The 11,101-nt window shown below is 37.3% G+C and overlaps 1 protein-coding gene across 4 annotated transcripts in view; it reads left to right on the top strand.

Moving 5' to 3' along the window:
* The window catches only part of tbc1d16 (TBC1 domain family, member 16), a 112,018-nt gene extending 101,144 nt beyond the window's left edge, over positions 1 to 10,874 (top strand). For all 4 annotated transcript variants that reach the window (XM_059948516.1, XM_059948517.1, XM_059948518.1 and 1 more), the window contains one exon: positions 3,329 to 10,874. In XM_059948516.1, coding sequence (XP_059804499.1) covers positions 3,329 to 3,568 — 240 coding nt within the window. In that variant the 3' untranslated portion in view covers positions 3,569 to 10,874. The remainder of the gene's footprint in view (positions 1 to 3,328) is intronic.
* The last annotated feature ends 227 nt before the right edge of the window (positions 10,875 to 11,101 follow it).

Raw genomic sequence — 11,101 nt, forward strand, 5'->3', positions numbered from 1 at the left:
GGGTTGAAAAAACGTCTTTAAGTCTAAGTGGTGGGACTTCTAAGATAATCAAGACCCAACTATGCTGCACAGTGAGTAAAACAAACACACACACACACACACACACACACACACACACACACACACACACACACACACACACACACACACACAAACACCAACATGTGTAGATATGCCTATGAGCAAAACCACCCAACACATGCACACAAAACACACGTGCTCGCTCCATGTAAAAACAAAAACTCGAGGAAATCTGCTGGAAATCAAAAGGAACACACACACAAAATGCTGGAGGAACTCAGCAGGTTCGGTAGCATCTATGGAAAAGAGTAAATGGTAGACGTTTTAGGCCAAGACCCTTCTTTGGGACTCTATGTAATTTCCCTTATCTGCTGGCATTTCACTTGTTACTCCTGTTGACTTTGTCCATCCCTGAATCTTTTATCCTTCAGTTTCCCTCACCTACATACTTTTACCCATCCTCCCACAAATCTCCTCTGTCCAACACTTACACTTCCTTCCTTATGTCTTACACCCAGTGGTTTAAATTCCTTCTTCCTTCCTTTACTGGGCACCCATTTCCATCTTTTATTCTCTCTGTCCTACTCTCCATCCTCTAGGCATCTCCCTAGCCCATAGCCTGTGGCAGAAGTCACCTCAAGCCTGAGGAAAAAGCCCTGCTCTATCACTGGTGGCTTTCCCTCAGCAGCTGTTGACGTGACATTGCTAGCATCTCAGCGGGCTTTGGTTACAGAACACAGCCTACTTAGTAATGTCCTAAAATGCTGCTATCACCATCGATGATTGTTGGACAGATTGCTACATAATCTGCTCCATCATTCCCACCAGGAATGTTGCTGCATAAAAACCAGTGTTGAAGATATCAATAACACCACAACAAATGCTTTTCTCAGACAGTCTGGTGACCCTCACCCATCAAGATCTGCACCATGTCCCAGTATCTTTGCAGCCCTGAAGTTCATTTTAGTTGGTACGTTTGAAGTGACTCTTGGATTTTCTAGTGGAAAAAGTCCAGAACTAGTTTGATGAAAGTGACAGGGAGATCCAAGAACTAATTAACAAGAACGTAACAAGAAATTAACAAACTTCCCCCTCAGCTGTCCTCACCTATCAACTGATGAAACATCTCAGCCCAAAACATTGGCTGTTTATTCATTTTCATAGATGCTGCCTGACCTGCTGAGTTCCTCAGCATTTTGTGTGTGTTGCTCTGGATTTTCAGCATCTACAGAATCTCGTCTTTACCTATCACTTTCTAGCTTGTACTCCTTTCCCTCAACTTCTTATTCCGGATTCTTCCTCCTTCCTTTTCAATCCTGATGAAGAGTCTTGGCTTGAAATGTCAGCTCTTTATTTTATTCCATAGATGCTGCTTGACCTGCTGAGTTCTTCCAGCATTTTGTGCATGTTACAAATCACAAGACATTCTTGAATTAGAAGCTGCACCACACTTTGAAAAACAACACATTCTACAGGCAACTGAAAGCCAAAGTCTGACAAAAAGAAAATTGTTCAAAGAATTGATGAGTGGAAAGAACATAGGAGGTCCAGCAACTTGTTAATAACCATATCATGCATAGAATCAAACTTCAGACAAAATTCTGAATGCTTTCCCCCACCCCACAAAGAGACAAGAACATCATCTTTAAACGTCAGCGCTGAAGGCGTAATTACACTCAGTTGGCTCTCATGGGCAAGCCACGTCATTTACATACCCACACAAGAATGCCCAAACAATCAGCATGTTGCCTTCATGACACTGTCCATTATGGTAAAGTACTTTGTGTGACTAATATCTGCCAATACTTCTAACCATTTATGTTCTGTGCACGTTTACAATGTTTCATTTCAATATAATATCATTTTAAGTATTTCTTACAACAGTTCCAGGAGTTGGCAAACAAAATTAAAAGTAATTGTGAGAAGAACATGAGTGTAAAGGAGATAAAGTGGGTGGCACTTAAAAGTCTAAAGTGAGTACTAGCTGTAGATTGAGGAAGATCTGGAGGCCAATTTTATATTCAAAACATTTGCAATTGATAATTGATCCTCAGGCCTACCCTTGTGAGGGGGAGAAAAGGATTCATAAGGAATGATTTTTCAACCGATGCCTTTTTTTATTTCTTGAATGATCTATTAATTTCAATACACTGTACACAGGCTTTCTATAGACCTTCATTGGAGATGAAAGATGTAACACTTTGGTAATTTAGTGAAGAAGCTTAAAACAAGAGGAGCACAGCAATTTATGTAAATTTCCAATACTACCTGTGAACGGTCATTAGTCAAATAACATCAGTGTTTTTTTTTCTATGCCAGTTTTAGTTTAGGCTGAATTTTTTTAAAAATCAGGGAGAATACTATCTTAGCTTGGCCACCAGGTGAATGCTATTTTAATAAAGATTCCCAGTGGCAGGCCACTGTGAAATGATCATGATCAAGATACCAAGCTCTCGACATCCTTGTGTAAACAGCAAACAGAAAAAGAATGTACCTTTTATTTATCTTAATAACAAGGAGCTAAGCAGCTTGGCATATCAGAATCAGAATCAGAATCAGACTTTAGTCGCCAAGTACCTGTGCACATACAAGGAATTTACTTCCGGCAGATGTTGTCTCTCTGCTCATAACAGATGATAAATATAAATGAAAATATAGATTATTCATACAAGTAGTGCAATCCAAGTAATAGTTAGCCGACAGTTAACCAGCAGTTAACTGTTCAGCAAAGTGACCGCAGTAGGGAAAAAACTTCTACAGTGCCTATTAGTCTTAGTCTGGAGGGATCCGAAGCGCCTACCAGACGGAAGCAGTTCAAACTTAATGCTATTTTGTGTTTACATTATTTTCCTATATGAACTGGATTAAATCTAAAATCCCTATGTATTTGTCTGTAGAAACTGATACTGCAAATATGTGAACAGTACAATCAGAGGCCAATTAAATGACCTCTTGTGTGCTGATGAGAGTGGGGGAATGTTGGATTCATCAACGAGGAGAACTGAATTCTATCAGGGGGTTTAATTTTGAGGGTAATCAGTTGATGAGGTAAATGAATGATGATTGGGATGATTTGGGTTTAAACCATTCTCCTGTACCTCCACGATCTAGCAAATTAGTTCAATTTTTGCAAATGTGTACAAGTTTTCTCCAGCCACTGGATGCACAAAGGGCCACTAGCAAGTGCTTAACAACTTTTGTACCAAAGTGGAATATTTTTTAAAGTTATTTAGTGAAATATTTAAGTGAGTGAAGTGTCACTCAAGCTTGTTGATTTCATTTGAGTTTTTTTTCTTCTTCTCTACAGGCGCGGAGTCTTTTGTACCAGTTTCGCCTCTTGCCCAGAATCCCCTGCAGCCTACATGATCTTTGTAAGCTGTGTGGCACAGGAATGTGGGACAGTGGATACATCCCAGCTGTGGAGTGCACATTGAATCACTTAGATTTTGACAGTTGTCCATATGGCGGGACATCTGCTACTCCATCTCCAAGATCAGCACAAGAAGGCAAAAAAGGAGCTAAAGATGTTTTCACTTTCCTGAGATAATCATATTTTGTGCTGAAGACTCTAGTACGTTTTGAAAAATTGTTCAGGAAGTAGTTTACCTGAGAGAGGCTGAACCTGTGGTCTTAGTAACTATAGTTTTTTGATAGCTGAGGGCTAGTGTTGGTATGCACCCTGACTGCAGGTAAGATTTGGGCATGTCTAGACTGATACCGTTGAAAAGAAAGAGAGGTTTGCATTTATGCAACATCTTTCCAGGAGCCTCAAAGTGCGTTACAGCCAGTGAAGTACTTCTGAGTTGTAACGGCTGCAGTAATGTAGAAAATGTAACAGGCAATTTTGGCATTTGATAAAGGTAGATGAACTAGTTTGGTAAAGTTTGTTGAAGGACAAAAATTGACCAAGAGGAGCGTATGCCTGCTGGAAATTGTGCCACAGGATTTTCTGTGTCCACCTGAGAGTGCAGGTGAGGCTTTGGTGTAAGGTTTCATCTGAAAGGTGGAAACCTCCAACAGTACAGTATTTCCCATATACTGCACTGTAATGTCACCATAAATTCTAATGTTCAATTCACTGAAGTGGGACCTAATCCCACAGTTGTTCCAGAACATAGAATACTTCAAACTTTCGCTAACTCTAGCTGCCTTGAAGTAGAGAAGCTATTCAGGGAAAGGGAGCTTGTTATAGCCCGATCACTTAAACGTCAAGATACAGCTGACTTTATTGGGGATTCTTCTGTAGCCCCAAAATACTGTCCAAGTTGAATGATTGGGGAAGCACACTCTGGAACATTTATAATGTAATGCAAAATATACATCTGATTTTTGGAAGATGTTGTGAAGGTAAAAATATGAAATTTAATGGGTGATTTGCATTCAGTGTAAGAATTCAGTGCTGATTTTAAACATTTTTAAAATTGTTGGCACCCAGTTATCTGCAGTATTGAAAATAATTCTCAGTTAATCACATCCCTATCAATTAACTGTTCTATCTTAAAATATATTTCCAATTTCAGATATATAGCTAAATGCATTGCCTTGTCACATCTGCTTTTAAGCACATGTATAGTACTTTTATGGAAAGCTGTGATTTGTGAGTGCTGTGGGATTTCAGATTTTTATTGCCAAGATAAGGTTTCAATTGGGTTGCCATTGGGGAAAAGTAAAACAGTTAATTTATCAGTTTCTTCCTACTATTATGAAATTATTAATGTTTTCAAGAAAATTAATGTTAAATTGCTGCACTTTCTTTTAACTATCAATAATTGTAAAAGAAATGTTAAGATCTGTTCTGGACAATAGTTTACATCTTATGAAATAATCTTAAATGTGCTGGGGTTCTCTTAAATTATGGTCTGTACACTTAAGTGTCGTACTTTGATATACATGCCATTTAAAACTAGTTCTCAGTGAAACAATAAGCATAACTTGACAGCTGTGGTCATGTAACCTTCTGGTATCATTTTAGGGTTTTAAGATTACCCTTAATTTGTTTATTCATTCATTTTGATCTTTAAGCATCATCACCAATATATTTGCTTCATTAGAGATGAAATTGTGGCCCCTTTGTCACTGAAGCAAGTTCAGTCAAGCTTAATCCCGTCACAGTAAATGATGGGGAGTACCAAGAACCCAATCAGATTTTACCATTCTAGTAAATTTTGGCTGAGTGCTAGTTTTTTTTGTCACAAATGAAAACCCATTGAAGCAGCTATCTTATGGCCAGTTGTACAATTAGACAATGATAGAATGACAGCTATTTCCAAAAGGAATATCTGAAGGTGAAAATTGTAGATTACTTGTCTTTGAAAGCACAATTTCTTCAATTTACTCTCTACTTTTAGTGGTGTAAACTGTGAAATCCTTTTCAATCACTGTTCTCTATATCAATGTTATTTTGCCTAACATTCAAAAGAAAATACAGATTATTTGCTAAATCCAGTAACCATAAATCATCGTTAGGTTAATTTATCTAAGTAAAATCATTGTAGTGCATGAAATTGGGGAAGAATACAGGAAAAAATCACCAAATAACATTCAAAGTTTTTTTGTATATTCTTTAAATCTTTGGAAATTACTTGGAAATTTTAGGCAAAATATTCAATTTGACTTTTAACAATCAGTGGATGAAAGTGATAGTGTATGGTACAGTTTAAAAGTCAGATGGCAGATAACTGGTTATCATGGAAATCTCAGAATTTTAATATATTTGTGCTCACCAATGTAGGTGAAATTAATGTTTTAACCCTTTGGCTACATCCTAGATACCAAACTTTTTCTGAAGCACAATGTATTTCCTTGTTCTCAAAGAAAAAGACATGAAAGGATTTCATGTATTAACTTCAGAAAATTTGCATATTCCAAATAACAGGTATCTAAAAAAGTACAAATTCATACAAATTCTCCCAGTATTATGTTTTTGGTGTTTCAGAGGTACTTTTAAGTTCTTCAAGTTTAAAATGTGTCTGTGATTGCTGATAATATAGTGTGGCTGAAAATAATAATAGGACGTATGGAAAGCTGGTCATAATAAATACCTTGAAGTGAACAATTTTGTTGACTTTCCACCAACTTTTTCAGTTTGGGTATAGCAGTCACATAATGTGTTGCAAAGTAGATGTTGCTCCTAATTTCTGAACTGGTTTCTAAACCTGAAGATATAGTCTAGTTTCATTTCAGGAATACAATATTGTGCTCCCGATGTTTTGTTTTCAGACATAATCATGCACTTCTCTATTTGTTGCCAAAATATGATTTCCTCACCAACAATGCTTTGACGTTTGTTTTTCTTCATTTTGATTCCTATTTGCTTAGATTGATAGTCTAAAGCATTTCTTTTGTATTCTAATGATTGACCACAGAACTGTAAATCTGGTGTTAATTTCTCAAATATGCAGTTGAGTCATAGAGATTTACAGTATGGAAACAGCCTCCGGCCCACTGCTTCTATGCCAACCATCTTGCCTATTTACATTAATCCAACTTGCCTGCATTCATTCTATATCCATATCTTGCTCATTCAAACACTAGTCAAAGTGCTCTCAACCGTTGTTACTGTTCTTGCTTCCACCACCTCCTTTGGCAGCTTATTCCAGATACCAACTCCTCTTTGTGTGGAAAAGTTTACCCCTCAAAGCCATTTAAACTTCCTGTCTCTCACATTAAGGCTGTAAATTTTTTTTGCAAAATATTCAATTTGACTATTAACAATCAGAGGAATGGAAGAGATGGTGTATGGTACATTTTAAAGGTCATTCCAGATCATTGGTCATCATGGAAATCTCAGAATTTTAATATATTTATGCTCATCTATGTGGGTGAAACTAACGTTTTAGCCCTCTGGCTAGATCCTAAATGTCAGAAACCTTTCATGTCCGATCGTGTCATTCACTGGCCTTCTTCACAGCAGGAAAATCGGACCTAGCATATCTAATCTCTCATGATAACTCAAGCCCCTCAATTCAGCCACCACTTTGTGAATTTTCTGTGCACATTCTCTAGGTTAATCACATCTTTCCTAGTTATCACTTCCCCAGTTGTCCTGTTGTAACCTTGGACTACATTCTTCACACCATCAATTTTGGTGTTATCTGCAAACATAGTGGTCATGTCACCCACATTCTTGTCCATATCATTAGTACAGATGACAAACAACAGCGGACCCAATGGCACACCATTAGTCACAGGTCTCCAACCTGAAGAACAGTCCTCTGCATTCTACCATTAGGACAATTTTGTAACTATTTAGCTAACTAACCTTGGATTGCATGGGTTCTAATGTTCCAAGCCAGCCTATCACACAGGATCTTGTCAAAAGTCTACTAAAGTCCAGTAGACAATGTCTATCACCCTGTCTGTGACCTGAGAGATGTGTTTTCCCTCAGGCAAACCCATGCTGACCATCTCTAATCAGTCCTCGCCTTTCCAAATACAAATACAGCCTGTCTGTCAGAATGCCTTTCACTAACTTTCCTACTGCTAGTATAAGGCTTATCAGCCTGTAGACTTCATGAGGTTCAGTGCAATGTAGAAAATAGGAGATTGTCTATTGGCCAGGAAATGGAAAACAAGAATAAATGGGTTATTTTCAAGTTAATAGGTATTTATGAATGGAATGCTACAAGAATCAATGGTGGGGTTTCCATTGTATATGATCTATTTTAATGGTTTAGCAAAGGAATAAAATATCATGTTTATAGGTTCGCTTAAAATAAAAGATTTGTGAAACAATACTGAGTTATGAAAATGTTGCAAAAAGTTTGCAAAGAGGTATACTGTCAGTTAAGTGAGTGCACAAGAAGGAAGCAGATGAAATAAATATCAAAGGTTCTGCATAATGTTTGTACACAAAATGTACAATGTGCAGGTGGAGCTAACAATTAGTAGATTAGGACTTTATCACAGAGGTGTTACAGACCATAAATCGGAAATCTTGGTGCAACTGTACCGGATTTTGGTGAAACCTTATCTGATGAACCTCCTGCAATTTGTGTTTCTATGTCAGAGGCTAGATGTATTTGTTTAGAGGCAACACAGCAGAAATACACCAGATTGTTCCATGGAAGCAGGCTATGTATGCCCTATTTTGAGATCTTTATGCAGGGTAATCCTATGCTCACTCAAGATAAAGCTCAGAGATAATTTCACTGAGGTGGGTTGACAAGATGGATGATGAGAAGCTGTTTCCTCTAAGAGTGAAAAGTGTCTTTTAAACTTATTATTCAAAATGCTGTATTCCAAGGAGATAGGGATGCTCAGTCAATGATTATATTCAGGGCTCAGGTTAAAATATTTTTGGATACTAGAGTAATCAGGGTATATGCAAATAAGATGGGGCAATGGACTTGAGAAGTGGTCCAATTAAATGGTAGAATAGACTCAAGAAATTACATGGCTCCACTATTTCCTATATTCTTTGCATAGTTGTGCAGTGACCAGAACTGCACACAATACTTGAAATGTGGCCTAACCAAAGTTTTATACAGCTATAACAGGACCTCCCAACATTTATAGGCCTTGCCCCAAACAATGCAGGCAACCGTGCCAATGCCTGCTTTACCACCCTATCCATTCATGTTGCCTCTTTCTGGAAGCCATGGACCTGCAAACACTGACATGATGAGTTACAGATGTACTCATTCATTATGCCTTGATGTGGGAATGAGGAAATTTTAAATAAATATTCAAATATTACCGACTTTTGAGGCCTCCAATTGACTCTTCCGATTTGTTTCCAATTTTTAAAAATGAAAGTTATGTAGCTGCAGAAATTAAAGCAATGATTAGTAATGGAAAGCAAAAGAGGAATAGAAACTTTATTGTGCATTTGTTCTGATTTTGAAAGATCTACAGATGTACAGCTTTTAAACTGATGTATTCAGGAATCTTAATATCATTTTTATGATAATGTTTAAAAGCTGTTTTTGATCTACAAATTGTAGACATTTTATGTTACATTACAATTTTTTTTAATCACTAAGATCTTGCCTGGCAATTTAAACATTCCAAAATGAAAATAACTTCATAAACTTCCTACATTTTGGCAAGAAGCTAATATTACATTATGTACAGAATTACAGCTTTACATCTTGTTTATATGTTGATAATCTTTCCCTATTACAGTGATGAACTAAGTAACATGTCACATTCCATTCCTTAATTACTTTTGTTACCTGGCTTCATAATGAAATTTCAATAGTGTACAAAGTATCCTCCAGCATCATATATTTTGAAATCAGATAAAATGCATTTGTAAAGAGGAACAAGTAATAAAGAAAATGTTTTATGGGGCATTAATTACGGAACTAAAAATAATTGTCTCTATTAATAATCATTGTGGATTTCTCAAAAGGAAAATGTATGTACCCCACCCAGTTATATTCTGCGCATTCTTTCAGTTGTCATACTCCTATCCAAATTGCGGTTCACACCCACTAATCTAAATAACTCTCAGTCATCTCAGGAGGGAGATGGGTGAATTAAACAGCAGCTCTGTAACACCGTTTCAGATTGTGTTTTTTTTCCCCCTCTCCTACTGGCATGAACGCAACTGAGTTAATTGTTGGTAAAATTTGGGCTTAAATTTGAATTGCATAGACAGGAAAAACATTATTTATTAGGTGGATATTCAAGTTATTAATTGTTAAGCAAGAATCCCACACACACTTTTGGATTATAATGGACCTCTTGGAGAGAATGAAGTGTACAACATTGCTAGATTTAAAGAGACTACCATGTCTCCATTTTCAAATATGTTTTTCAGGCAATGCAGCGGAACTAAATATTCATAGAAATTATGGTTCCTGAGAGAAAAAGCAGGGTTTGAATTTGAAATGTTCAACTTCTGTTTTGCCTGCATCCATGATGTGTTTTACTCATATTTTATCATGTTCAAGTGGCAGCTCCAGATTTATTTCCCTAGGATGTTGGGGGGGGGGGGTTGGGGGGTGGCACATTACATGAACACAAACACTGTAAGGGGCAGGAACTTTGTTACATATGGAGACTGGCAAGAAATGAAGGGTGAGGGATGGAGCTTTCTGGTGATGCATTGTATTCCACAGCTTTTGCCAGTGTTCTGAAAACACTAACATATATTTTTAATTGCTTATCAGCAGTGCTTGCACACATTAATGAAAGGATTTGTATTGCAAATATCAATTTAAGTTGACTTTATTGCTTTGAAAACTGTATTGATCCAGGAACATGTTTAAGTAGTAGCTAATCATTTTGAAAAGTCACTGTTGGAATTGCAAAATAAGTAGTGATATATGGTACTGTACGAAAGTCTTAAGCACATCTGTATAGCTAGCATGCTTAAGAATTTGGACAACACTGTATTCGACAATGTGGTGCGGAGAGTGACTTGTAAATCCGGCAGGAGCAAATTATGTTGAGAATGGCGAGGGTATAGCACCACGGGAGGGGTGTGGACAGGTGGCAGAGAAGGAATGCCAGGGTTTGGGTTGGTGCGGGTACAGACACACCCAGCCCTGCGATACCAGCCAAGGTAATTTGGTTCCAAATAATTGGTTTATTGATCATTTCAGAATTACTGTCTGGTGCTTCCCGCTCTCTTCCCCTTTTCCCAACCATGATTCTCCTCTCCCTGCCCCCTTCCCACCCTCGTTCCACAAAGGAGACCCATATCAGAATCAATTTGACCCTCACTCACATATCATGATTATCACGCAGTGCAGTGCGAAACAAGAAATTACTACTGTGCAAACATCTTAGGCACTCTAGCTATGTGTATGCCTAAAACTTTTGCACAATACTGTAGATGTAAAAAATGATTTGTTTTTATTAAAGGAAAATGTTGTTCACATAAACTATAATGTGCAATCCTGCTCACTGGCTTGAAGTATTTCATTTTGCTGCCTTTATTTATTTGCTTGATAGAAAAGTGTGGTCAATTATTTATTTGCCAAATGCATTAGAGTGGACTGCAAGGAAGCTGGTGGTTTCACAAGTGGACACTGAAAATTTAGGGAAATATGGCTGTTGGTTCACAACACGTGTTGAGTTCTAACTATAAACAAAAACATTTTTTTAATGTTCTAGATCATTTCTCAAA

Source organism: Hypanus sabinus, chromosome 23 (assembly GCF_030144855.1).
Source record: "Hypanus sabinus isolate sHypSab1 chromosome 23, sHypSab1.hap1, whole genome shotgun sequence".
In the NCBI taxonomy this organism is placed as follows: domain Eukaryota; kingdom Metazoa; phylum Chordata; class Chondrichthyes; order Myliobatiformes; family Dasyatidae; genus Hypanus; species Hypanus sabinus.